Genomic DNA, 27773 nt, shown 5'->3' on the forward strand with positions numbered 1-27773 from the left:
CCCCCCCAGACACCCCTGTTCCCCCCAGACACCCCTGTCCCCCCTACACACACTCTTCCCCCCAGCAGCGAGCTTTCAGTTCCCCTCCAAAACCTCTAAAACCCTGGCCATCCTCCCCTCAACAGCCCCGAGGTGCCTCAAACCTCCGGTGCCCCCGGCGGCGATCGGTGTCTGGGAACCCCTCGGGCTGCCGGGGACTGCAGCGGGTGGCGGTGCCGGAGGGGCAGGGAGCGGCCCGGACCCCGGGGGTGCCGGGGCCGCCACGGGGCCGCCATGACACCCCCTCCCTCCCGCCTTCCCGCCCTGCCCACCGCGCATGCGCAGCCCCGCAGCCCCTTCCCAGCCTGCCCTTCGGCCCGCGGCGTTGCTAGGCAACGGCGGGCGGACGGGTTGAGGCCTGGGCGGGAGGAGCAGGCCCCGCTAGGCCGCGGCCTCAGCGCCGGGGAGTCATCGCCCTCCTCTGCCGGTGTAAGCGCCTTACGATGCTTATTTTTGGTCTGGAGCTTCCCCCGGGGGCTTCTCGCTTCCGCTCTCTGCCTCAGGTGCCGGGTTCCGCCGCGCCGCGGAGTCCCACGGCTGATAAAACAGCGCTGTAAGCTGCTTGCTTTCTAAGGGCTTCTTAGCTGTGTGGGTCGGAGGAAGGCGTGGCTGTGTTTCCTTGCCTGTGTTTCCTCTGGTTGCTTCTCATCAGTGCTGAGCAGCTCAAGCTGATAACGTCCTCCTATCCGAGCAAGTTGGTTTTTTTTTTTTTTATTCACACGCAGAGAAAACTCCAGGGGAACAAGCTAAACATGCTCACACCAAGCAGAGGGTGGAAATGGGACACGGTGCTGTTGTGCTGCAGCACAGGTGTAAATTCTAGACCCTGTTCAAGGCCTGAAAATGTTAACTGCTTGGGGGGCTTTGCCAGAACCCTTCTGTGCCCTTCCCACCCAGGTGTTTGTTCATCCGTGTCTGAGAGGAAAGGGTAACGAAATGGGGAGAACAGACTAGAGCTGTGCTGCTTGCTCAGCCTCAGCCAGGGCTGCTCCGGCCCCCCTGGCATCCAGGGGCAGGTCCCTTGGGAGCAGGTGGGTGTTGGGAGGCACCTCGTTCTCCTGTGCTTGCAGAGTTGGGCTGGAGCATGGAGACCTCCTCCCCACCAGCACCAGGGCTTCCCGCAGGGAAGGAGAGCTGCTCTGGGCCACGGACAAAACCCCACCTCCTGCTGGGTGTGACGGGCAGTGTGGCTGCCCTGAAGCTGCCCCTCCTCATCGACGAGCTGCTGAAAATCCCCGGGGTGAGTACATCCATCTGTATTATCCACCTGGGTCTTCTTGCTTTTCATTCTGGGGCCAGATCCCATGGCTTGTGTGGAAACGAAAAGGCCCCCCCTTTCTGGTTTCGAGCCCTTGAGTTGGACGGTTTGTTGTGGGGAGGGTTTAAAATGTGATGAATAGTTTTTGTTGTGGCCTTTTATCCGTCTCTCCACTTGATCTAGAGAAAGAGTTCGCTTCACCTCAGGTTTTTAAGGGCAGGAACTGTTCCTGCTGGAGGTGCCCGTGCATTATTCTTCACCAGAGGTTACTAGAGGTGCCCGGCAGAGGCCACTGCTGGCTCGAATCGGGGAGGAAGATGTGCTGCTGCCTTTGAACTCGAGGGGAAAAGTTCGAGGAAAGCCTGGAAACTCTTTTAGGAAATGCAGCATCTGCTTTGGAGCAAGGAAACGAGGCAGGAGCAAGAGGGTGTGCTTAGATATCCAAGATGGATTGATTAGATTGGTTCATGACTATTGATGTGGATGGTTTGGGAGGCTTTTTTTGGGAGGCTGAGACAGTTGGGGGTGTTCAGCCTGGGGAAGGGAAGGCTCCAGGGAGACCTTAGAGCAGTTTTTACCACCCAAGTTTATGCTGGAGAATAAACTAAAATGGCCCAAATTAACTTATTCTAACCAGTTAGGAACTGTCTCCCAGGAAAGGAGCTGCTGGGGTGTGTTTGGACTGACTTGCCTGTTGGAGCAGAGATGGAACCACAGGCAAACAGAGGGTGTGCCAGGTAAATAGAAGGGAAAGAAAAGCTATGTGGGCTAAAGTGATCTTGAGAACACTGATCTCTTTCCAAAGGAGCTGGAAGGACTTGCTCAGAACAAGGGATGGAGGAGCCCACCCCAGCTGAAAGCTTTAATTAGGGAGAATATTTAACTAACAGAGCAACTTTCTTGGGGAGGTGGTGGAGCCAGCACAACTTGGACTCCTTGAAGATTGATCCCTTGCCCTTGTCGGGGACTTCAACTGGCCCAGTGTCTGCTGGAAACAGAGCGGAGGGGGAGCAGGATCAGCACTGGGGTGGGCAGCAGGAGCAGGGCAAGGATTGTCCCCCTGTGCTGGGCACTGGGGAGGGGGCACCTGGAATCCTGGGGGCAGGGCTGGGCCCCTCAGGACAAGAAGAGCATGGAGGGGCTGGAGCGTGTCCAGGGAAGGGGAACAGAGCTGGGGAAGGGGCTGGAGCAGAAGGAGAAGGGTCTGGAGAAGTTGTGAGGAGCAGCTGGGGGAGCTGGGGGTGTCCAGCCTGGACACCAGGAGGTGAGGGGAGACCTGCTGGCTCTGCAGCTGCCTGAGAGGAGGTTGGAGCCAGGGGGGTCGGGCTCTGCTCCCCAGGAACAAGTGACAGGACCAGAGGGAACGGCCTCAAGTTGTGCCAGGGGAGGCTGAGGTTGGATCTGGGGAACAATTCCTTCCTGGCAAGGGTTGTCAGGGCCTGGCCCAGGCTGCCCAGGGCAGGGGGGGAGTCCCCATCCCTGGAGGGGTTTCCAAGCCCTGGAGATGGTGCAGAGGGACATGAGGTAGCTCTGGACTAGGTGGAGTTGGGTGAGTGGTGGGACTGGATGATCTGAAGGGTCTTTTCCAAGCAGTGATGCTGTGTTACCCCTCTGAGGGGCTTTAGCTTGTAGTGGCTTAGATGCAGTGTTTGATGAGATAGCTCCAGCTGGATCACCTCCAAGTCCTGTAAAACCAGCACACCACTAGCAAACACTAGTGCAGACAACTTTTCAGGCAGGCCTGGCCTTCAGGCCCCATTCCAGAGTGCACACATGTCCCCTTCAACTGCAGACTGCTCTCTGAAGTCACCAAAGAAGCCACCTCCTGCAGGCTGGGAGGTTGACACCTCCTTGAAGCCCATGGCATGGCAGAGAGCAGCATTAGCCCCTTAGCTTGGCTCCAGGCACCTTCCTGTGGGGTGAGGTTCCTCTGGGAATTACAGGGTTGGGTGCCATCAAGATGATCTTCACACTCAGCACCAGAAGCACAGCTGTGACTCCAAACTGGGCTTGCCTGAAAAAAACCTGACAGTTAGAAGAGACAAAGAACCCAACAGACATCACCAAGTCCCAGTGGGCAGCCACCTGATCCTGTTTTTCTCCAGGAAACAGGGGAACTCCCCAGAGGCCAGGCCAAGGCAGGGATTTTGGCCTGCTCCCAGCTCTCAGGCTGGTCCTGGAGGGTGCAGATCATCCCCACTGCTCCATTCTCACCCAACTAGATAGTGCTGGGGAGATAGGTTAACATGTTGTGTCACTTCAGCCACTGCTGCTGAGGAGACCTGGGTGGAGGTGGGAGGTTCCTGCTGTGTGAGAGCAGGAGGACACAGACCAAGTGCTTCAGGAGCTTTTGTACCTCAGGCCTTCTGGAGGGAAGGAGTTGTTGGTGAGGCTGGTTCCTCCCTGTCTCTCTGCTGGGCTGACAGAACCACACAGGAGCAGGCTGTGGTGGCAAGTGGCCAAAAAGAAGGAAAAGGGTTATTTTTCACTCTGATGAGTGGCCTGAGGTGCATTTTCCACATGAGGAGTATGTTGGGAGCACTGCCTTGGCTGTGTGCTGGTGATGCTGAGCCCAGCAGGGGCTCCAGGAAAGCTGGGGAGGGACCTGGGACAAGGGCAGGGAAGGAGAGGACAAGGGGGAAGGGATGAAAACTGGAAGAGGGGAGATTGAGGTGAGACATGAGGAGGGAATTCTGGAGTGTGAGGGTGGTGAGAGCCTGGCCCAGGTTGCCCAGGGAAGCTGTGGCTGCCCCATCCCTGGCAGTGTTGAAGGGCAGGTTGGATGGGGCTTGGAGCAGCCTGGGCTGGTGGGAGGTGTCCCTGCCCATGCAGGGGGTTGGATCTGGATGATGTTGAAGGTCCCTTCCAACCCAAACCAGCCTGTAGTTCTGTGATTGTCCTCAAGACTAACCATGGGTCTGTCTGTCTTTTTCTTTTCTGATCAGCTGGAGGTCAAGGTGGTTACAACTGAGAGAGCAAAGCATTTCTACAATGCCCAGGAGATTCCTGTCACCCTCTACAGTGATGAAGATGAGTGGCAGGTGAGTGCTCCTCCAAGTTCCATTGCAACAGACCAACATACCTGATATTTTTATCCTTGGCCAAGACTCCCTTCTTTGTTCTTTGGGGTACAGCTTTCAAAGCAGGTGGTTCCAACCGTGCTGTAAAGGAGGATGCAAAGCAAGGCTGCCCTGACTGGGGGGATTCTGAACCTCCCTGGCAGTGAGGGTAGAAGTGGTCCCTCAGCACCCTGGGCTCAGCCACTGCCTGCAGCTCTGGGAGGGTGTCAGGAGAAGCCACCACAGAGCCACAGGAAGGGTGGCTGGTGCTTGTCACGAGTCATACTGATCACCAAGGCAGCAGCTTCATTCCCCTCAGCAGGGCTGTCAACATCTTTAGACCCTGCAAAGGGTTTTTTTCTCTTGACTGCAATTTTGCTGATGTGCTTTGAGGGTCCCTGAGTGTGGAGAGGTTCATGGTATAAACACCAACCTTTGTTTTCCTGTACATCATCTCTCAACCTTGCAGCACCCATCTGAGTACAAGATCCACTCTTGACCAGTACTCTTGCCACTGCACTCACCTGTGAGCAGTTTTTCTCTGGAGAGAGGCTAATGGCAAGGGTCAGGAACTTTTTCTGGCTGCTTTAGGAGATGGGGGGAGATCTGCTGGCTGCCAGGGTGCTACAGCTCCAGGCAGGGATCTCTGAGGAACCCTCAGGGGGTGACAGGAGAGGGTCAGGCTTTGGGGTCTCCTGGCACACTGGAGCCCTTACCACAGGTTTTTCTTACAGAAGGGCGGGAGAGAACTCTGCTCACCATCTGTTTGTGAGATATTTTACTCTTGAAATCTACAGTTTTCAAGGCTTCTAGGAAAACCAGAAGTGGGTGTAGGATCTGGGAAAGGTGTCAGGAAGCACCAGCTTTCCAGGTGCTGCCTTTTTCTTGTGGTTTCCGGTGACTCAGAGAAGGAGCAGCGTGTGGCCCCGATGCATCTCTTGCTGGCTTTGTGTGTGTCCACTGGGGATGAAGCCCTTGGTGCTGTTTGCTGCTTCTCACAACACTTGCCCAGTTAACTCAGCAATTGAGAAAAGCCCAGGACTCTCTTGAGCAGCTCAGGACTTTAGTGACAATTCCTGTAGAGCCAAGAGAGGAGGGAAGTCCCCGTTGGCTCAGCCCGATTTCCCACCCTGTCAGATCTTCCTTGACGTGAGGGTTGTTTTTTATCCCCCCCCCCTTACATTTTACCTGGTATTTCCTAACGTGGGGCTGAGAAAGGGCCCGTTGTCTGTGGTGTTCCTTGCAAAGCTTGGGTGATCAGCACCTTGTCTCCTCCTCCCCAGCTGTGGAAAGCACGTTCAGACCCAGTCCTGCACATCGAGCTCAGGCGCTGGGCTGACCTCATGCTGGTGGCCCCTCTTGATGCCAACACCCTGGCCAAGCTTGCCAGTGGCATCTGTGACAACCTGCTGGTGAGTAACCCCAGCTGTGCCTCAGAGCTCCCTCAAACTGCCTGACCTTCCTTTCATGGAAACTCGTGGTTCTGCAGCACCCACAGCAGCCAGATTTGCATGTTCTGCTCCCGCTTTGGCTGCTTGTCTCTCTCTTCCTCCACTGTGGTTCCCCTATTCCTTCTCTAAATTCCTTCTTCCCTTCTCTGACCTACATCCCTTTCCACTCCTCAGCTCTTTGATTATTTTCCAGTCCCTGCTTGGTGCCTTTCCTGCTTTTTCAGCTGGGTGCTGCTTCTCTCTTCCTAGCTCCCCCCTCTCCCTGTCATGCCTTTCCACACACACTTGCACCCGCTTTTGAGTTCCTCTCTGCATTTTTGTTTAGGTTCAATCTGGAAAGACACCTGTGAGATCAGATAAAGCTGTTTACTTCCTGCTACTTCACCTCCTCCCTTGCCCAACTACATAGCACAGATTCAGACATGCTCACACTCACCTTCCAGTTTCAGCTACAGGGGATTTTGCTTGCTCAGGCTTGTTTTTCTGCTGTTAAAGGTGCTCTGGCTCAAAGGCTGATCTGAAAGTGTATGAAAAGAGAGTGTGCTTCTCTGCTGCTTGATGGGGACCTTCAGAAGGGCTGAATGCTTTGTGTCCAGGCATTGGGTCTTCACTGGGAGAGGCTAGGCTTTAACCACCCACAAGATCTGCCAGGTAGCTGTAGATCTGCAGGTGTTGTTGCTGTGGTTCAAGGAGGCTAGAGCTAGGAACAGAGGGAGCCCTGCATGGCCATATCCAGGCAAGAGGGCGTGTGTGTAAATGAACAAAGTGCACCCAGAGCAACAGCCCTCCTTTGTGTGAGCAGATCTGGAGAGAGCTGAGAGGAGCCTGTGGGAGGGACAAGCAGTGCCTTGTCCTTCTTGGTCCCCTTGGTGCTGTGATGGGGAATGCAGAAGGCAGAGCTCAGGCAGGATGTCAGGGATGTGTGACTTCACAAACTTCTGCCCATCTGTTCAGAGTGCCTTGTGGAGGTGAGAGGTAACTCCAGCCAAAGACAGCAAACACTGGAGGTGCTGGTTGGCAAGTTATAACAGATTCTAGCAGACTTCCCTGTGCTGGGAAGGGTTCAAATCACAGGGCATAAAAAAGGATGGGCAGGGTTCTCATAAGAGCTCTACAACCTGAGCAGTGACCCTGCACCAGGGACTGCTGCTCCCCAAGAAGCTCCCTCTGTGTGATCTAGCTGCTTCTACAGGCCTGGGGAAACTGCTGGAGATTGCATGAGGGGCAACCAACACCATCTTTAAGGAGATGAGGTGATACTGGGTTATCTTGGAAGCTCTCTATTACTGAAGAGTCAGAGATGACTCCCTGTAGCACACAGGAGCTGCTGGATGGTTTGTTATCTGTCAGCATCTTCTGCAACAGCCCAGATGTGTTCCTCTTATCCCCTGTTTGGATCCTGGAAGCAGCAGCCCTTCCCTTGTGGGGAGGTATGGATCCAGTTGGCATGTCATTTAAAGAAGCCTCACTTGCCAACTTTTTGTGTTTAGTTCAACAGCTGCCTTATCTGAAGTGCTGCCTGGGGATTTCTCTTCAGCTGATAGGATCTGTGGCCACCCCTCAGCTTTCTCAGGCTCCCACACGGGCTGGCAGTCTGCACCCAGTGGTGTTCCAGCTCCTTTTGCTCCAGCCATTGAGCTGCTTCCTTGGCTCCAAGCCCGAGTAGGATGGGATCTCTCCTCCTTGTAGCCTCCCTCATCCTTCTTGCCTGTCAGAGAAGAGCTTTGCTGGGAGATGGGATACAGATGAGTAGCAGCCCTGTGGATCTGCCTGTGGGTTAGTCCAGCTGCACTGATACAGTGAGGCCTCTGACCCTCTCATGACACCCAGGCTGGGAAAGCACTTCTGAGCAGCCCAGGGATGAGGAAAAAACAATCCATCTCAGGGCTGAACATCTTGGCTTCTCTTGCAGACTTGTGTCATCCGGGCTTGGGATCTGAGCAAACCTCTGCTCTTCTGCCCAGCCATGAACACAGCCATGTGGGAACATCCCATCACAGCTCAGCAGGTGGAGCAGCTGAAAGGCTTTGGCTACACGGAGATCCCCTGCGTGGTGAAGAAACTGGTGTGTGGAGATGAAGGTCAGTCCTTTTTGCCTTGTCTTCTGACTGTTCTCCACGGGTGCTGCTCTCATCCTGAAGGCTGCAAGACCTTGGACTGCTGGGAGCAGGTGATCCCTGCCAGGGTTTATACAAACAAACAAAAGCTTTTGCCCTGTGCTTGCTGATATCTATTGTTCTTGTTCATGAATTTTGAAGCAGTCTTAAGAGACTATCCAAGCCAGGCTTTCAAATGAGCCTCAGATAGGCCTGATATTGAAAAGAAATGCCCATTCAAGGAGAGAGCAGATCAAAGAGAAGGAAGGCTTTGTGGTGAGCCTTATCAGCCTGGGATTTGGGTGTCCTGACCTTGCCCTCTCCTGGGACTGTGGCTGTTTTTCACCACGCCTCAGTTCCTCATCTCTAACAGGGGGATAATACCTTCTCCCTGAGAGCAGACAGTGAGAATAAGGGCTTTGCAGCTGTGGCTGAGGGTGTAACTGGACTCACACTGAACACTTGTTGTTGTTTGTTGCCTGGGTTACTTTTCAGCTTCTCAGTCGAGTTTTAAGTTGGGGTTTTGACATCAGACTTGTCTGGGAAGTGAAGGAGGAGTGCAGGGAAAGTTGTCACCCTTGATTTTATATGACTTAACCTGCAGCACTCCAGAAATCCTACTAATCCTCATTTGTATCTCAGGAGCTGCTTTAAACTGAGATATTTGGGCTTTGGGGAGGTTTGGAGAAGGTGGGTTTTTTTATTGAAGCCGTTTAGATGAATGGATTTACATTTTTATCTACATTTTCTTGGACAAATTGTCTGTAAAATGTCCCCCAGTTCTAGCCACGACAGCAGGTGTGTTATAACCTGCCCAGTAACATACACAAACTTTTGTTTAACAACCCCAGCTCTAGCAGGAGTTCAATAAACAGTCAGTGGTGAGGACAGGATGTTAAAATGTTCTCCATGGTGAACTCCTCAGGCTGGCTTAGCTTCTGAATTCTTATGCTTCTGGAGAGAGGGCTTTTCTGGAGCTGAGGACTAAGAAATAGTTACAGTTGGGTATGTGCAGTCAGGTCCCTCAGACATCATTGAAATATCCTGGACAATTCTTCTTCCACTGGGATTTGAGACTTGTTGACATCCAATTTCTGACATGCTTGTGATGATGCTGAGGGAACACGCCCCAAAGAGGTCATTTTGGCAGAAGTGGAAAGGCCACCTGGCATAGCTTCTTTGCCCTTTGTTTTTCCCCTTCCTCAGGAGATAGGTGGGATCTCTGTTCCTGCAGGAAGCAGTCGAGAGCCTCCTCATGGCTGCAGGTTCCTGCACCTGAGGCAGAGCTGTCTTCTTGTCATCCCTGTTCCACAGATGGGGATCTGGGCTGTGAAAGGGCCGTGTGAGTTGACTCAGCAGCAGAAATGGCTTTGAATTGGATGGGGAACATGGTTCCCACCTCCTGCTTCTCTGCCCTTCCCCATTCTTGGGGGTTGCCACCTTTGTGACAGGGACATGTGAGCCACATGAGAAGCAGCATGTGAATTGCTGTGGTTTGTAGCCCAGAATGGCAAAGTAAACCATCTCATTCCACCAGCAGAAGTGCTGAAGGGCAGGTTGGATGGGGCTTGGAGCAACCTGGGCTGGTGGGAGGTGTCCCTGCCCATGCAGGGGGTTGGATCTAGATGATCTTTAAGGTCCCTTCCAACCCAAACCATTCTAGGATTCCATGATTGATTTCCAGTTGAGCTCTCTCTACTGGGAGAACAAACTCCTGAAGAAACTTGGAGGACAGCTGGGCCAGGAGCAGCCACATCTGACTCAATTCTGCTTGAGTTTGTGAGTCAATTCACAACAAGACTTTCCTGTTGGGAAAGACCAGGATTTCCCTGGCAGGAAAATGATGGGGAAGCAGTTGTGGTGGTTTAACCCCAAGCTGGCAACTAAGCCCTACACAGCCAGTGGCTCACCCATCCTCAGTGGGATGAGGGAGAGGATTGGAAGGGTTGAAAGTGAGAAAATTTGTGAGTTGAGGTAAAGACAGCTCCATAATTGAAAGAAAGTCATAAATAATAGATTGTAATTGAAAGGAAAATAAGAGAGAAATGAAGACAAACAATGCAAGTGAAAACAATTGAAACCAACCACCTGAACCCCAGCCAGTCTCCCCCCAGCTTCCCCCCCCCCAGTTTCATTGCTGAGCACAATGTCATATGGTCAGTTGTCCCACCTGGGTCCCCTCCCAACTCCTTGTGCCCCCCCCAGGCTGCTCCCTGGTGGGGTGAGGAGCAGGACAGGCCTTGGCTCTGTGTAGGTCCTGCTCAGCAGGAAGGAGAACATCCCAGTGTCACCAGCACTGTTCCCAGCACACATCCAGAGCCCAGCCCCGTGCCAGCTACTGGGAGGAAAACTATCCCACTATCCCAGCCCAAACCAGCCCCCAGTAATGGACTGCAGGTCTCTGAGGACTCAAGACAGTCTCCACCACTGTTTTTTTCCCCCCCTCTTTTTCTCAGGCCTTTCACCCTAAGGCCTCTTCTTCCACACTAATTTGGGTCCTGTGGGTTTCATCCACAAAGGGCTTTGCCCAACTTCCACCCAAGGAGCCAAGGCTCACACATCTGGTGCAGCAGCAAAAGAGATTCAGTTTGCAGCAGTTTTGTCTGTTGACATTGTGGTTTGTCTTGCTGTAAAAGAGGTTGATCTTCTTCCCCTCCTCTGGCTGGTCTCACCTGAAACGGGCCAGATCCTGACTGCCACTTCTGCACCACAAGCTTTACCTGATGCATTTTTCTGCCTTAGCACACGAGTGCTCTCAGAGTCCAGCTAAAAGAAGAGTGCAAAAGAACTAATGAAATGGAGTTGACAATTAAAAATGCTTCCTTAATTGGCTAGTTCAATGTAAGCTGCCAGTTTGGTGGCCTGATGACATCCACGCTTTCAAGAGAGCTTGGAGAGCTGCTGGGCCTGCAGCAATTTGCCATTGCAGAACCATTTCCAGACTGCCAGTATCTTCATCCTCCTTGGCTGGATTTCTAGGGCCTGGCCCACGGGAAGATTTCTACCTGTAGGCAGGAGCTGCTTAGCAAGATTTGGCTCTGAGAAGGCTAAAAATCCAGCTGGGAATTGCCCAAACCAGTCTGGGATTCGATGATTCTCGCTCTGCCCCATCATGGCAACACCACAGAGCCCCTGCAGAACCCAGTGGGCTTTCTGTCAGGCAAGTCAGGAGGACAGGCATGGGGGTACTTGGAGAGCTGTGCTGTGCCACCAGTGCACATCCCATTTCCCACAGCAATGGAGAAGTGAGGAGGTGGGACAGGAGGTGCCATTTCTGTGGGACCCAGATTTCACCCTGTGCTTTTGCACCTACCCGGCAGGTCGAGGTGCCATGGCAGAAGTGTGGACCATTGTGGAGTGTGTGAAGAGGATCCTTGAAGAAAGGGACTTGGCAAAGCAGAGCTGATGGTTGGGCATGTTAATCATCTTTGTTTGCACCCCCTAACCCTGGTGATTTGGAGATAAACCCAACAGGAAGCTGGGTTGAGATGGCACCGTGCTCTTCAACTGAAGGAGCAGGGTGGTTGTCTTCCACCTGGTGCCAAACCAACATGTGGTACATCACTTGCAGAAACCAAAGCCAAGAGCATGCTGCTTTCACGTGGGAAAACACTCTGGTGTCTCACAGAGGAGGAGTAACACTCCTCTGGGCCCCTGGTATTTCACCTGTGCTCCTTCCTGAGGAGGCTACAGAAGGAATTCCCAATGGGTCAAGTCCAGAGGTTCCCCCAAGGGTTGACAGGGAGGAGAGTGCTGTGCAAGTCCTGGTGATGGGGATAATTCCAGCCCCTCCCAGCCTGTCAGTGCATGGACATCCCTGCTCTCCAAAGCCTGATCCATAGCTCTGCTGGCTTCCCCTTCCCAGCAACAGTCACCATCCAACAAGCATTTCCCCTTCAGGAACTTAATAAAAGTTCTGCCCCTGAAGAACTGCCTCTTGTAGCTGCTCAGGGAAGGGTTTGGGCCTCACCTGGTTGCTCAGTCTTTGGGTCTGCATGCTGGTTTTATCAGAGATGGGGAAAAAAATGGACTGAAAGCAGCTCAGCTTTTGCCCTTTTGTATCTGTTGACTGGGTAGGGATGCAGATGTCAGCTGTGAGCCAAAGTGACACCTGCCCAGCTGGGTGCTCCAGGCTGGGCCCCTGTGGAAGGCCAGGGTGGGTGTTTCCCAAGGGAGTGAAGTCAAACTCTGCCTATGACAGCCCCTTTGGGCTTGAAAATTAACCAGCTGGCATGGAAAAACTGGGCAATCCTGGGACACTGTGGGCCAGAGCAGCCAGGGCTCTCCCAGTCCAGCCTTTCCTTGGAAACGTGAGGGGAATGGGAGCAAAGTGGGGGCTGTCAGACATGCTGCTGTAGCTGAGCTCTCCTGGTCCACAGAGTTTATTTTTAACTAGACAGCCCCAAATGTCAGGCCTTTGGTACAGAATGTGCATCCTGCCTACTGGGACAACCTTCAAACCCCAGGGAAGAGGTTATCAGGGTCTGTTTTGCTTTCCTTATCTGTTCCCCACAGATGAAAACCTCTCAACTTTCTTATTTTTGTGCCTTCCACTGAAAGCTGGAAGTTCAGAGCTCCTGGGGGTGGAGTCAGGAGGATCCTCGTGTGAGCAGAGCTGGTGGCTCACACGAAGGGTTGGAGTGCTACCGTGGTCATCAGGTTTGCATCTTGCCAGTGAAGCCTTCATGGTGTGACCTGCATGGTTTGCTGGTGTTCTTAGGATGGGGAAAGCTGCCCACCTGTCAGAGGATCTTCCTTGAAGCTTCTTGGTGCAGGCAGCAGAAGAGATGCCTCCTGGTTCCCTTGAGCTTTGCAGTCAACCTCGTTTCTCCCCTTCACCCAGAAATGGGTGTTCTGGTGGTTGCAGCTGTGACTGGACCTGGAGGCTCTGCCTGGTTGGAGTTGCTTATCCTTTCCTCCTTAGCCCCTGACTTGGCAGGGCAGAGAATCTGACAATAGGGTTCCTCATACCAGCTCAAAACACCATGTCCTTGGTCAGAGTGTTCATCTGTTACAAATCAGGTTTCTGGCTTAAGCTGCTCCCGAAGTGCTGGCAAGTGTTGACCAGCTTCTCCTGGCACCATGTGCCGCAGGGCATGGGCTGGGATCACTTAATAAGAAGAGGATAACGTGGCATTTTTAGATCCAGAACTTAGGCTGAGTCACCTGAGAGCACAGGGAGCTGGCACCAATCTTAGTGGTGATGTGCAAGGCAGGAAGAAAGTACTAGGGTGGCAGAGTTGCCTCTGGGGCTTGTCAAGAGGCTTAAATTAAGGCTTGCAAAGGTACTTGGAGATCCCTGCATAAAGGGAGTTCCTCCTTTGTCTTGCAGATATCTAAGGCAGCAATAGAAGTGAGGCTGAGGAGAGCCCTGGGGGCTGAGGAGAGCCTGGGGGATTGAGGGGAGCACTTCCCAGCAGCTGGAAAACCCACAAAACTGCTCCGTGGAGGACACAGCTCTGGGTCTGCTGCAGGTACTAAAATGTGCTGCTCCTGATCCTCTGCGTAATTGCTGGGATGTCTAATTGGAGGCAGGTCGTGATAACTGTCACAGGGTGGGCTAAACCCGTGCCCCAACTGCCTTTCCTTCAGGGCAAGCAGAAGAAACAGTTACGTTCCTGGTCAGGAGGCTGAAGCAAGAGCAGCTGGTCCCCACCCACAGCCGGGTGGGTGCGGGAGGAGCCTGCCCCTGCCTGCCTGCTGTGGGAAGGAGGCAGGAGGAGAAGCTGCAGGAGGCCTGCCTGCCATGCCACGAGTCCTTGGGATACAGGAGGGGGACCTGGGGACACGAGCAGATGGCACTGATGGAGCATCAGCGTTTGCCCAGCCCGTCCTGAAAGGTGTTTTCCTGGTGGTAACTGCCAGTCCTTGTGTCCCCAGCCTGTGGGTCTGCTCACTTCCCAGTCCAAGGTTCTCCCATTGACACCAGCCCACCCAGCCTAAGAGTCCACATTTCTGATTTTTGCTCCATTTGGTGCTGCCAGAAGAGCTTCCTACTTGTGCTCTGCCTTCCCCTTACTTGTTTGCTGGGGATAGGACCTAATGCAGCAGCCTTATCTTGCCACTTTTTTCCCCATTTACCCTTTTTGCTGGAGCAAAATCCTGCTTCTTCACTTGGTCCCTTGAACATTCTCCAGGTGGAATCTCCATCTCTGCTTCATCTACTGCTGGTCTCTGCTGCCACTCCCCCACCCCCTTCTCACGGGAAGTTCATTGGGGCAGAATATCACCTATATTTTGGTACAGCTTCACATCCTGGGGGAGTGAGCCTGTGAAAGTTCAGCAAGTGCAGCATGAGCTCCCATAGCTGTTCAAAACTGTCCTTGAGGACCTCCTGGAATCATATATAGGGGCCTTTATCATTTCTCCACTGATAAGCCTCCACTTCATGGACAGGCAGGCCCAATTCCCTCCCAGACACCCCTGGTTGGTTTGTTTTTTGTCTTGGTGTCCTGCAATTCCTCTCTCAGGGGGAGGAAGAGGCTGTCTCCCTTTTTGAGACCTGGCACAGGACTGAAACTTTGTCATCTCCTCCCTGGGGCAGCAGGTGTTGTTTTATCCCTGGTGCTCTCCCAGCCCATGTCACACTGAGCATTAATTCTGCCCAGGGGAAGAATAAATCAGTGTTTGCAGCCTTATCACCCAGTCCCTCTTTCTGTTCTGTGCCTTTCTTGATCTCAGCTTTTAGTTTTGCAACTAAAGGGGGTTGAGGAATTGCCTGGGCTCTTCTCATCAGTGGGTTTCATGTTGCCTTTGTCCAGCCCTCCTTGGTGTGACTTTGAGGTGCTCTTCTACTGCTTCCCCACACAGGGTCACCAGCCAGAGGGTCCAGTTCTGGGCTCCCCAGTTCAGGAAGGATAAGGAGCTACTGGGAGAGTCCAGCACAGGCCACAAAGATGCTGAGGGGGCTGGAGCATCTGCCCTGGGAGGAAAGGCTGGGAGAGCTGGGGCTGCTCAGCCTGGAGAGGAGGAGGCTGAGGGGGGATCTCATCAGTGCTGATCAGTATCTCCAGGGGGTGTCAGGAGGATGGGGCCAGGCTCTTCTCAGCAGTGCCCAGTGACAGGACAAGGGGCAATGGGCACAAGCTGGAGCACAGGAGGGTCAAGCTGAACATAAGGAAAAACTTCTTCACTGTGAGGGAAGTGACAGGCTGCCCAGGGAGGTTGTGGAGCCTTTCTCTGGAGACATCCCAACCCTGTCTGGATGTGTTCCTGTGGGATCTGCTCTAGGTGATCCTGCTCTAGCAGGGTGGTTGGACTAGATGGATCTCCAGAGGTCCCTTCCAACCCCCATCACTCTGTGTCTCCATGCCAGAGTCACTCCATGCCTCCACACATACCCATGCCAGCCTGGTGTGCACGGAGTGATGCGCTTCACTCCTAAGAGAGAAGCAGCCAAATGTTTACTGCTACAAACCCACAGGTGGCTCTGGCTTGAGGTGAGTGACAGGAGATGAAGGTCAGGTTGGGACCTGATTCCCCTCACATGGAACACCAGGGCTTTGGGTGGGCTGGGTACATCCCTGCCAGGACAGCTGGGCTCCCCTCAGCCCCCCAGCTCACCAGGAGGTGTCGAGTGCTCCCTTCCTCCAGGCAGACACACTCAGCTCTCCATCCCTCACCATTTTGGTGTGTTTCAGGTTCTCAGAGGAGGCTGGAGATGCTGCCTGGCTTCTTTTTTTTTTTCCCTTCAGCTCTTATTTTTGAGCCACACGCTGATTTTTTTCTTTCTCTTTCCCAGCAAAGCTCTGTGATGACCCAGGGCAGCACCCCTGGGAAACCTGCTGTGTTGTCATTCCATTCATGCTGCTTGAAACTGTTTCTCTCAGCACTGGCTTGGGAATGATCACAGCTGGGACAAAAGCTCAGCGAGGGCAGCAGCCTCCTCCTCTCCTGCATGTGTCCTGGCTCCCATGTGACTCTGAGCATCCATTTCTCCAGCTGTTTCTCCCCCCATCCCAAACTGTGTGATCCCTTTGCTTGGCTTCATGGGGTTGAGGAGGAGGAGGGAGATGCCACGATGCCACTTGGCATCCAAATGATTTGGTCAGGAGTTGGGTCTCCAGAGGTCGAGTCCTTTGCTTGGGGTGTAGAATCATAGAATCATGAAGTGGTTAAACTTGGAAAGGACCTTCAAGATCATCCAGTTCCAACCCCCTGCATGGGCAGGGACACCTCCCACCAGCCCAGGTTGCTCCAAGCCCCATCCAACCTGCCCTTCAACACTGCCAGGGATGGGGCAGCCACAGCTTCCCTGGGCAACCTGGGCCAGGCTCTCCCCACCCTCACACTCCAGAATTCCCTCCTCATGTCTCACCTCAATCTCCCTCTTCCAGTTTTCATCCCTTCCCCCTTGTCCTCTCCCTCCCTGCCCTTGTCCCAAGTCCTCCCCCAGCTTTCCTGGAGCCCCTTCAGGCACTGGAAGGTGCTCTCAGGTCTCCCTGGAGCCTTCTCTTCTCCAGGCTGAACACCCCAACTCTCCCAGCCTGTCCCCAGAGCAGAGCTGCTCCAGCCCTGGGATCATCTCCGTGGCTTCTGGACTCTCCAACAGGTCTCTGTCCCACCCCGTGCCTTTGCCCTGGGAACCTGCAGCAAGACTCATGTCCCACGAACAGATTGCAGAAAAACCCCACGTGTATAAAAACCCTTTGAGAAGTGACCAAACCTCCCTGCTTTTAGCCTTCAAGCTGTTGTGTCTCTACAACACCCCTGGTCTGGAGCAGCTTCGCACCCCGCGGCTCCGGATTTGACGCCTGCCTTCAGCGAGCCAGGGGTTTCACACCTCAGTGGTGCTGCCCTGCCTGGGAACCTGCCTGAGGACCTGCCTGGGGACCTGCCTGGGGACCTGCTGCCGAGCTTCGGGTGCTTCAGGGTGGCAGGAAGAGGGTTTTTTTCCTCCTCGACCGCAGCGGGGCCAGGTGCTAGGAGAGGGCGGCGGTGGTGATGAATTGGTGGTGGCAAGTGAGAACTGTGCTCCTCCAGGTGGGCTTTCCCTGCTCTGGCAGAATGAAAAACACCCAAATCGAGCCCCCGAGAAGCCAGTCTTTCTTCTGAAAGGTTGACAAGGGGATTGCGAGGCTAGTTGTGAGATTAGCCCTCCAACATAAGAAGGATGTGGAGCTCCTGGAGAGAGGCCAGAGGAGGCCACAGAGATGATCCCAGGGCTGGAGCAGCTCTGCTCTGGAGCCAGGCTGGGAGAGTTGGGGTGTTCAGCCTGGAGAAGAGAAGGCTCCAGGGAGACCTTAGAGCACCTTCCAGGGCCTGAAGGGGCTCCAGGAAAGCTGGGGAGGGGCTTGGGACAAGGGCAGGGAGGGAGAGGACAAGGGGGGATGGATGAAAACTGGAAGAGGGGAGGTTGAGGTGAGACATGAGGAGGGAATTCTGGAGTGTGAGGGTGGTGAGACCCTGGCCCAGGTTGCCCAGGGAAGCTGTGGCTGTGGCTGCCCCACCCCTGTGGCTGGTATCACAGGGTGACTCCTTGCTTCAAGCAGGGGTTGATGTCCCAGCTCCCCAACATCTCTTCCAGACCTAACCTGGTGTAGCTGCAAGTCCTGCACCCTGAGAGCCTCTTTCTGCTCACGTTCAGCAGGTTCCCATGTCCCATCAGGTGCCACCAGCAGCCCTGGGGATCCCCTTGGCCCTCCAAGGGGTCAGCACTGCATCTCTGCTGGGGAGATGGTTGGAGGTTCTAGGATTCAGTTTCCTTCTTGTTGGCTCATCAAGGCTCCTGCTCTGCTTCTCCTTGGGAATCAGGTGTTTCTCCTTCAGGCAAAGCTGGGAGGAGGGATCCAAAGGGATCGTGGCAGTCTCAGCCTCTGCCCTGCTGGTTTTGCTTTCCATCTCCATCCATTTTTCCATCTCTCCAGCCCTGGGCTGTGATAAGGAGGGTGCTGAGGGACCTGGCACCACTGGGCACAGACTCCTTGGCACCAGCACCACTGATAGCTTGGCTTTGGGGTGACAACCTTGCCATTCAAACTTCCAGGTGCAGAGTTCTTGCCCTGGCCAGCAGCCTTGGTGGAGAGTTTAAAAACTGTTTCCAGGGGTAGTTGAGCTTCATTAGAAGCTGGAATTCCCCAGGCACTGTGCTGCTCAGTGATTCAGTCCTTGTTGGGAATGATGCAGGGGCTGAAGATGCTCTGCAGTGTAAGGAGTGGGAAGGGAAATAATCCAACTGGGGTGGTGGTTCCCTGCCTGTCTCACCCTGCTTGGGTTTTTGTTGCCCAGTCTGAAAGCCAGGAGAGCCCAGTGTTCTGCTGGCCTGCAGCCTCCAGCAAGCTATGGCTGGGCTGGTGCCAGATCCAGGGCTGCAGAGGGATGAGCATCCCAGGGACCAGCCTTGCCAAGAGCAGGAGTAGCCAGAAAATCCCCTCATCTCCTCCTTCTGGCACCCCTGGCAGGGTGGCTGCTGCCCCAGCTTCCTACCACCACTGCTCCAGAGGGAAAGCAGAATCCATGGCCTCGGGGGGGGGACACATCAAGCACAGCAAGAAAAGCTTTGCAGAAGGGATTTCTTTTCACAGGGTTCCTGGCACAGCTGGAAGAGCCTTTCAAGGCTCCCAGGGCAGCCCAGACCCCTGTGCCTGGCTCTGCTTTGTGTCTCACTTGATTTACCCAGGTCTCTTGGGTGGTTTATAGCTTTGGAGAAACATGATTCACAAACTCCAGCGTGATAAGGATGGGGGGGGGGGGGAAGAAAGAAAAGCCACGTCAACCCAAAGGAATGTGACCCGGGAGAGAGCCCAGCCTTTGGCTGGCAGGAGCCCTGGGAGGGGGAATCAGGCATAAAATGGGGCAAGATGGTAACATGCCTGAAAAAAAAGAGCTGGAAATGCCCCGTCCATGCTGGAGGAAAGCTGAGCTGGCTTTGCCCAGCCTCTCCTAATGGTGCCATGTGCCTGCTGGACACTGGCAGGGAAAGCCCTGACCTGGTGCTGCCTGCAGGGGGGTGCCCACTGCCCTCGTGGACACCCCCCTTGGCCAACCTGGCAAACGTGGCCCCTTGAAAAAGGCACCAAAATTTGATTGGTCACCACTGCCAGGGTCGTGAGGGCCACTGGGGCCTTGGGTTCTCCTGTTGGGAGACCTGCAGCTCTGGGATGGGGCTGCCAAAGCACAGACACCCTTGGGGTAAGGCAGCTCCTGCCTGCAGGCTGTCCTGGCAGCATCCCAGGGAATCCTGGCATCCTGTGCATCCTGGGGAGCCCCAGCACCCTGCACATCCCAGGGAAACCCCAACACCCTGCACATCCCAGGGAGCCCCAGCACCCTGCACATCCCTGGGAGCCCAGCACCCTGCACATCCCAGGGAGCCCCAGCACCCTGCACATCCCTGGGAGCCCCAACACCCTGCACATCCCAGGGAGCCCCAGCACCCTGCACATCCCTGGGAGCCCAGCACCCTGCACATCCCAGGGAGCCCCAGCACCCTGCACATCCCTGGGAGCCCCAGCACCCTGCACATCCCAGGGAGCCCCAGCACCCTGCACATCCCTGGGAGCCCCAGCACCCTGCACATCCCAGGAACCCCCAACACCCTGCACATCCCAGGGAGCCCCAGCACCCTGCACATCCCAGGGAGCCCCAGCACCCTGCACATCCCTGGGAGACCAGCACCCTGCACATCCCAGGGAGCCCCAGCACCCTGCACATCCCAGGGAGCCCAGCACCCTGCACATCCCAGGAACCCCCAGCACCCTGCACATCCCAGGGAGCCCCAGCACCCTGCACATCCCAGGAACCCCCAGCACCCTGCACATCCCAGGAACCCCCAGCACCCTGCACATCCCTGGGAGCCCCAGCACCCTGCACATCCCAGAGAAACCCCAGCACCCTGCACATCCCAGGAACCCCCAGCACCCTGCATATCCCAGGAACCCCCAGCACCCTGCACATCCCAGGGAAACCCCAACACCCTGCACATCCCGGGGAGCCCCAGCACCCTGCACATCCCAGGAACCCCCAGCACCCTGCACATCCCAGGGAAACCCCAACACCCTGCACATCCCGGGGAGCCCCAGCACCCTGCACATCCCAGGGAAACCCCAGCACCCTGCACATCCCTGGGGCACCTCCGACACTCAGATGCCCCAGGGGGAACGTTGTTCACGGCCGCATTTTTGCATCGATAAGAAATTGCCTTTGAATGGGAGGATTTTCACGGGGTCAAAGCTGCGGGGCAGGGTGCGGGGCAGGGCGGGGCAGGGCGGGGCAGCCGGACACCCCCCCAGTCAGTGAACTTGTCCGGTTGCTTCAGTGAAAAGTCAATATTGACCTTGTTGGCACTAAAAATGACCAAAAGCAGAACAAAGCTCCGTGCTTTGCAATCATTGAACACAAAAAGAAAAAAGAAAAGAAGAAAGGAACGAAGAGGATCAAATAGTTGTGGGTGTATTTGGGGCTTTCTGGGGAGCCAAAAGATCAGGGTGCAGGGCGTGGGAACCTGCAGCACCCCTGTGGTTTAGAAATTGGAAAGGAAGGCTGAAGAAAAGGTCTCGAAAAGGGGAAGGTGGTGGGGAGAGAGGAGAGGAACCAAAACCCACCAGCGGAGGAACGGGTGGAGGGGTGAGGGGGAAGTGAAAGGGGCTGTGATTCCTGACAGCCCGGATGTGAAAGAAGGGGGGGGTCACTATCTTGGGGGGCTTTCACTTCCCTGTCTAGGTGGGTTTTCTTGGCTTCGGTCTAGTTTTCCCCCCTCCTTTGGTCTCTGCTCATCAATTCCTCCCTGTGGGGTAGGTGGGTTGTGGGGTGTTTTTTTTTTGGGGGGGGGTTTACTGCTGAGCATCCCTGAGGAGATGTTTGAATTTAGGGCTCAAACTGCATCTCCCTGCCCCCCAATGTTTCATGCAGGGGTGGAGGTGACTTCGGGTCACCCCAATAAAAGCCATTTTAAAATGAAACACCATCACTAGGGGTGGGAAGAGCTTGAGTGCAACATCCCCCCCCCCCAAGTCCTGGAGAGGGTCAGTGTCATTCACCCAGGATCCCACTGGGATATTTGACTGGTTTCTGTCCAAGGTGAAGCCCAGTGGCCTCTGTGGGCTCCAAACTTTGGCTTCAGGTTAAGGCTGGGATTAGAGGCTGCCCTGAAGGACCAGCTCCCCCCTGTCCTGAATCAGCCAAGGGGCTGCACAGGGAAGACCAAGAGTGGTCAGAGCCTGGACCCCTACCCCTCACCTCCCAGCACGTGGCTACTAAACATCACCTTGGGCTACCAACTGAGCAAGCAAAGCTTATTTAGTCCTGGGAGCTGGTTGCAGGCTGCTCACCCCAGCCCCATCAGCATGGATGGGGACAGGGGGACGGGGTGAGGATGCTCTGGGGTGGCACAGCCATGAAGCTGTGCTCCCTGCTCAGCCAGCCTGACAGCAAACTCTGCTTTTCCTTGGGGATTTTCCTGCCTCCTCTTTCAGACAGCAGCTCCTTGCTCCCTCTTGTCCTGCTAGCATTCAGGCACGAAGGCCAAACCACCCCAAATCTCTTAAGGTGAAGATAAGCATTCCCCCAACTCAGGGCTTCGGGGGGGTGTGTGTGTGTGGAAAATCCACATCCCTCCCACATAATCCAGTTGTTTTTAGGCTTTCTGGTTTTGAAACACCCGAGGCCTCTCCTGCCATGGAAGGAGCATCCTCATCCCTGCCAAACCTCACGCTGAGCTCTCCCCAGGGATGTCTGCCCTCCGTTTCAAGCCTTGCTTTTCTCTTCCTACTCCTCCCTTCGTGCTGCTGGGTTCGTTTGGCCTCTTCATTTCCCTCCTCCCAGCTTTTAAGCCGTGTCAGGGACAGGTCAGTGCAGCCAGGGCTATTCCAGAGGCAAAGGAACCCGAGCTGGGGAGGGAGGCAGCGACGTGCCAGCTCCAGCACGAGGAGGGGGCTGCAGAAGGAGAGGAGGTTGGGGCCTTCCTTCTGAATTAAACCAATGCCAGAATGAAAGAATAAGAGAATTAAGGGGTGAAAAAAGTGGTAGAAAAGTGAAAGCCACTCCCTGAAACTCAGCAGCTTTCATCCCAGGGGAGCTCAGGACACAGATCACGGGCGGCGTCGGGTCAGATGCTCTGGGAGCTCTTCCCGGCCTGGCCGGTGTTTCAGTAGAGAGGTGAGGTACCTGGGAGATTTATTTCGTCTTTTAATTGGTTGTTTGTTGACACGGCTGGGGAGCTCTCTGCTGATGTTTGCTTTGCTGGCTCCCTCAGCTGCTGAACGTCCCGTCGTGCCCGGGGGAGGCAGCGCTGGGCTCCGGCTCCTCCGCTTCTCCCGGTGCTTCCCTGGGAGCTTTCCCAGCTCTGCAGGCACCACCCCTGCAGCCAGAGCTGGATTCAGCCCGGTGGGATGGTCCAGATGAGGCTCCACCACCCCAGCATCTCCCTTTCTTTTCCCAGTTGGACAGGGAGGCAGGAGTGGGGTCCATCCCAGGTGGTGGAGCTGGACCCCAACCCTCCCGAGCACCCTGCCAGGCCCAGCAGAGACCAGGGTGCAAAACACCAGGGTTATGGGGCTGGTTTTGCCCAAGCTAAGGTCTCAGTTCTCCCCTGGGATGGATCTGCAGAAGGCTTTGGAGGAAAACTAGTTTTATTCCACTGTAGCTCTGCAGGAAAGGGCTTTGGAAAGCACTGGTGAAGCACGAGGCTCCTCTGGCACCTGCTCTCTTGGTGTCCTCCTGGCATGCCCTGGCCATGGGCATCCCACGGGGGTGAGGGGCCCTGCAGCCCTGCCTCACCCTTGGGGAGCACTCACATGGTTTGGGGGGGCCCTCTGGCCCTCCCTGCCCCAGCCCTGGGGCCAGCAGATCCTTATCCCCCTCCGTGGAGAAGGGAAGAGCTGCTGCTGCTGCTGCTGCTGAGGAGCCATGGGATGAGCTGGGAAGGAGCAGCCTCAGGGGTGATGGGGAAGCATCACAGCATCACCAAGGTTGGAAAAGACCTTTCAGACCATCAAGTCCAGGCTATGACCAACACCACCACATCAACCAGACCATGGCATTAAGTGCCACCTCCAGCCTTTCCTGGAACACCTCCAGGGGTGGTGACTCCACCACTTCCCTGGGCAGTTCATCCCAATGTCTGATCACCCTTTCCATGGGGAAGTGCTTCCTGATATCCCACCTAAACCTCCCCTGGAGCAGCTCCAGGCCAGGCCCTCTTGTCTTGTTGCTGGTTGCCTGGAAAAAGAGCCCAACCCCTCCTGACTGCAACCTCCTTTCAGGTAGTTGAAGAGAGTGAGAAGGTCCCTCCTGAGTCTCTTCTCCAGGCTAAACAACCCCAGCTCCCTCAGCCTCTCCTCATCAGACTTTCCCTCCAGTCCCTTCACCAGCCTCATTGTCTCCCCTGGACCTGCTCCAGCACCTCAAGGTCCTTCTTGCTGTGAGGGGCTCAGAGCTGCACCCAGGACTTGAGGTGTCCCCTCCTCAGTGCTGAGCACAGGGGGACAATCCCTGCCCTGAGTGGGGTTCTCCTACCAGTGCTGGGCTTTGATGGAAAAAGGGTGGGGTTTGGGACCATGGAGAACAGGGAGAGCTCAGCCAGGGTTTCCCTCAGCTGGGGTTGACATTTGCCAACTGAGGAAAGGTCTGGAAAGCCCAGGACCTGCCATGCCTGGCAGAGTCACTGGGCTTCTCCAAGCAGTATAAACAAAGCCCAGGCTTCTAATTGTCTGCCTGGGGGCAAAACTGGAGGCTTTGGGTGTTGTTAGCACCTGGTCCATGAAGGTCCCTGTCTTGGGTGGCATCGTGGCACCAAGGGTGCCCCTGGGGAGACCTGGTGTCCTTCTGGTGGCAGGGAGAGGTTCTGCCAGAGAGCAGAGGCTGAGTCTACACCATCTCTTCCAGGCTTCTCTAAGGTCCCTCTCCACTACCAGGGGTGGTCGAGCCACCCTGGCAGCAGGAGCATGGCTTATCCCACCACCACCTCCTTGCTACAGCCACCTTCTTGGAGGGCTTTGGTAAGAAAAGCTCTGCTGAGGGAACCTGGGGACCAGCAGTTGAGTTTACAGTCCCCACCCCAGGGACAGAGAAGGAGAGCTTGAAGTTCCAAGCAGGTGGCTGGTGGCACCTCCTGTCCCATGCCAGGCTGGAGAAGGTCCCTCAGCCCCAGCTTTGGGTCTGCACCCAGAAATGCCATGATGGGCAGAGCCAAGAGCTTCCCCTGTGTCCTTTTTATGATTTCTTTTTCCTTTCCAGGCACTGAAATGTGCTGCCTGGGAAGGCTCAGAGGTGATAAATGACTCTGCCATGTCTGCCAAACAGATGTTTTCTTTTGATGGGCACCAAAGACCTGGGCCTGCCCTTCCTGGCTGGAAGAGCGAGCTCTCCAAAAAACCTGCTCCCAAATACTAGTAAAACTGGGAATTTCCAAAGGAAATTGAGGAAGGATTGAGGTGCAGAGCCATGGGAGTGGGAAGGAGAGGCTGGGTTCAGTCCTCTGGGGTGTGTGGTGTCCATGTGTCACCTCTGTCCCAGCCCAGGGGACTTTCCAGGCAGCTGGAGAGAAGCAGGACACACTCTGTCCCTCCTGCCAGCCCTGGCTCAGCTCTGTGGAGCATCCCTGAGCCCCAGGCCATCTGCTCAACCTTGCAAAGACCCCAGGGGGTCCCACACCTCCTCTGCTCACCCTCTAATGAGAGGCCTCGGGAGGCATCAAAGGATGTGGGTGCAAGTCCAGCAGGAGCTGCAGCAGGTCGGGTGCTCCCAGCTGGAGCAGTGCCCAGGGCTGCCCCTGCCTTCCCGTGCTGACATCAGGGCTGCCCAGGACAGCAGCATTGCCTTGGTCCCCTCTGCATCCTTGGAGGAGCAGCCTCCCAGCTGGCTGCTCCTGTGGTCTGGGAACCACACCCTGCTGAGCAGAAAGGGGCTTACTCCTCTAACCATCCACCCACCCACCCACCCACCACCCACCACCCATCCATCCATCTGTCCATCTGTCCATCCATCCATCCACCCATCCATCCATCCATCCATCCATCCATCCATCCCTCCATCCATCTATCCATCCATCCATCCATCCATCCATCCATCCATCCATCCATCCCTCCACCCATCCTTCCACCCATCCATCCATCCATCCACCCACCACCCATCCATCCACCCACCCATCCATCCACCCACCCACCCATCCATCCATCCATCCATCCCTCCATCCATCTATCCATCCATCCATCCATCCATCCATCCATCCCTCCACCCATCCTTCCACCCATCCATCCATCCACCCACCACCCATCCATCCACCCATCCATCCATCCACCCACCCATCCATCCATCCATCCATCCATCCATCCATCCCTCCATCCATCCATCCATCCATCCCTCCATCCATCTATCCACCATCCATCCATGCATCCCTCCACCCATCCTTCCACCCACCCATCCATCCCTGAGCTGTTCCACCACCCCCAGGAGCTCCCCATGTCCCCTCTGTCCACGCTGCTGTCCTCCCAGCTTGGGACACTTCCTTTCTTTTCCCAGCAGATCCCCCCCCTTCCCTGCAGCCACCCCCACCACCCACCCTCTTGGAAAGCCTCTTGCAGATCCTGATGTTCCAGGTTGCTCCTGGTTAGCTCCTTGGCTTCCAATTGTTCCTGCACCACTGCTGTTTGCAAGGCCCTGGCTGGGTTTGCTGCACAGAATTTAGCTCAGTTCTCCTACTTCTTTTGGGGCTGCATTTCTAGAGTCTCATGGTACTTCTGAGGAGCAAACCCCCCAAAAAAACCCCTCTCCCATGGGCTGTGATGCACAGATCCCTCCAGAGATGAATTTCGAAGCAAAAAATGGATGCGTTTGCTTTCCACAACTTTCTGTTTCTTCTCCTAAATCATCCAGCTGCTCCTCCAAGTCCTTCCAGCCCCAGCAGCACCCCGTGGTGAGGAGTTCCCCAGCTGAACATGGAGCTCCTCTCTGCCAGGGCAGGGACCTGGCACCAAAAGCACTACCAGTAATTTTCCACCTGACTCCTCGCTGTGGAAATGCAACCAGAGATGGAAAAAGCCTGGGAGGGAATAAAGAAGACACTTGGCCAACAGAGCTTGGCTGGCTCCCAAGACCAAGGAACAGCTTCAGGTTCATCTCCAGCTCCTTGGCAGCTTGGCAGGCTCCACAGGGGTGGAAAATAAATGGACCTTTTGGTGGGTTTGGGGGTGGTTTGTGGGGTTGGGTTTTTTTCTCCCTTCGTTCTCACTTCTCTAGAAAACCTTCATCTCTCTTGGTGTCCTCTTCCCCGTTAGTGCCACGTGCTGAGGATTCCCAGTGGAAGAGGAGAAGCCACCCTGGACCATCCTTCAAGGAAAACAGCAACCTCCAGAGCAGGATCAAAGCCAGCCCAGAGCTGGAAAGCCTTGCAGCAGACTTTGAAGGGTTTCCAGATCTCCTGAGACAGAAGGCAGAAGGGGACAATAAAATGGCCCACCTGACCACGAAGCCATGTGGCTGCCTGACCTCCCACGTTGGGTAAAGGAGGGTGGGGAACACAGCAGCAATGCCATGAGAACACCCTGGAGAGGATAACCCACCTCCCACCCTGGCCAAGGAGGCACCACAAATGGTTGAAAGCCTTTGGGAGCATCTCGGGGCATCCACAGGAGACCTGTGCCCATGGCACAGACACAACTTGGGTGTTTGCTGCTTGAAACTGGGTCCAAACCAACCCCAATCCAACCCAAACCAACCCAAATCCAACCCAACCCAAACCAAACCACCCAACTCAACCCAACCCCAACCCCAACCCAAACCAAACCCAAACCAAACCCAACCCAACCCAAATCCAACCACCCAACCCCAAACCAAACCCAACCCCAAACCCAAACCAAACCCAACCAACCCAAACCAAACCACCCAACTCAACCCAACCCCAAACCAAACCCAACCCCAAACCCAGACCAAACCCAACCAACCCAAACCAAACCCACCCAACTCAACCCAACCCCAAACCAAACCCAACCCCAAACCCAAACCAAACCCAACCAACCCAAACCAAACCACCCAACTCAACCCAACCCCAAACCAAACCCAACCCCAAACCCAGACCAAACCCAACCAACCCAAACCAAACCCACCCAACTCAACTCAACCCAACCCAAACCCAACCAACCCAACCCACTGAATGAGTTCCACCTGGTGGTTCTGCTGCCCTGGCTCATTCTGTGCCAGAGCTGGAGGAGCTGGAAATCAGCCCTTATTTAAACCTCTTGCCAGCTGATCTTACAGCTGGATCAGTTCCTGGGCATCTTCAGCCCCTGATCTCACTGGTTCTTGCCAGTGGAAGGAGCAGATGGACAGGGGCAGGTTGGAGGTGAGAACAGGGCAGGTGGATCTGGGATGGTCTGGAGCTACCAGGAGCAGCTCTGATCTTAGAGCCCATGGAGAAAGCAACTGGCTACTTGCTCTGCACCCTTCTGGTAGCAGGACACTCCACCTCAGTGTGCCTGCCTCAGTTTCCCTCTATGATTCAATTGCTCTCTGCCTGGCAATTTTACAGGCCCAAGCCTGGAGTGGAAAGATTCCCATGGGAAAGGAAAGGGCTTAGCAAGCTCTGAGCTGGTAACAACCTTGAAAGTCCAAACAAAAGGCCAAGTTGCTGTTCATAACACCAGCTGCTCTCCAGTGTTGAAGAACACAGAGCCCAGCCCAGCCACAACTAGGCCTGAAACGGAGATAAAGTGAGAACCAGCAGATAAGCAGAGGAGTTTGCTTGGTGAGAAAAGGGCCTTCTTGGCTTTTCCCACTTTTTCCTTGTGTTCTCCAAGGAGAGATTTTGGAGGCACAGCTACGTGGTTCACTGAAGGCACTCAAGCCACTTGGTTCTGTCAAAGCCTGAGCCCAGTGTTGACTGGGGAGACTCCCAGACACTTCCCAGGAGGTTGCTGGACCTTCTCCCCTCCAGTGG

The 27773-nt window shown here is 55.1% G+C and overlaps 1 protein-coding gene across 6 annotated transcripts; it reads left to right on the top strand.

Annotated features, from left to right (window-relative positions):
• The first annotated feature begins 371 nt into the window (after positions 1 to 371).
• On the top strand, positions 372 to 26274 carry PPCDC (phosphopantothenoylcysteine decarboxylase). 6 transcript variants are annotated; one of them, XR_007890425.1, is made up of 8 exons: positions 477 to 592; positions 1110 to 1279; positions 4243 to 4338; positions 5640 to 5768; positions 7720 to 7888; positions 11224 to 11316; positions 13236 to 13377; positions 26116 to 26274. XR_007890425.1 is itself a non-coding variant. In XM_051628431.1 (7 exons), the coding sequence occupies exons 2-6, from the start codon at positions 1124 to 1126 to the stop codon at positions 11307 to 11309; spliced, it is 636 nt and encodes a 211-aa protein (XP_051484391.1). In that variant the 5' UTR covers positions 477 to 592; positions 1110 to 1123; the 3' UTR covers positions 11310 to 11316; positions 11475 to 13229. The 6 variants fall into 6 exon arrangements, 3 of the variants coding, with proteins under 3 accessions (XP_051484390.1, XP_051484392.1, XP_051484391.1); XR_007890424.1 differs by lacking the exon at positions 26116 to 26274 and adding an exon at positions 13496 to 14525; XR_007890426.1 differs by lacking the exons at positions 11224 to 11316; positions 26116 to 26274 and adding an exon at positions 13496 to 14525 and having other exon boundaries at positions 475 to 592.
• Positions 26275 to 27773: the final 1499 nt, after the last annotated feature.

The sequence above is a fragment of the Apus apus genome, chromosome 10 (assembly GCF_020740795.1).
Source record: "Apus apus isolate bApuApu2 chromosome 10, bApuApu2.pri.cur, whole genome shotgun sequence".
In the NCBI taxonomy this organism is placed as follows: domain Eukaryota; kingdom Metazoa; phylum Chordata; class Aves; order Apodiformes; family Apodidae; genus Apus; species Apus apus.

Coding starts and splice junctions, on each gene's coding strand:
- PPCDC (XM_051628430.1), top strand. CDS start 1,124: ATGGAGACCTCCTCCCCACCAGCACCAGGGCTTCCCGCAGGGAAGGAG. Junction 5,769..7,719: donor GCATCTGTGACAACCTGCTG/GTGAGTAACCCC, acceptor CTTCTCTTGCAG/ACTTGTGTCATCCGGGCTTG. Junction 7,889..11,223: donor ACTGGTGTGTGGAGATGAAG/GTCAGTCCTTTT, acceptor CCTACCCGGCAG/GTCGAGGTGCCATGGCAGAA.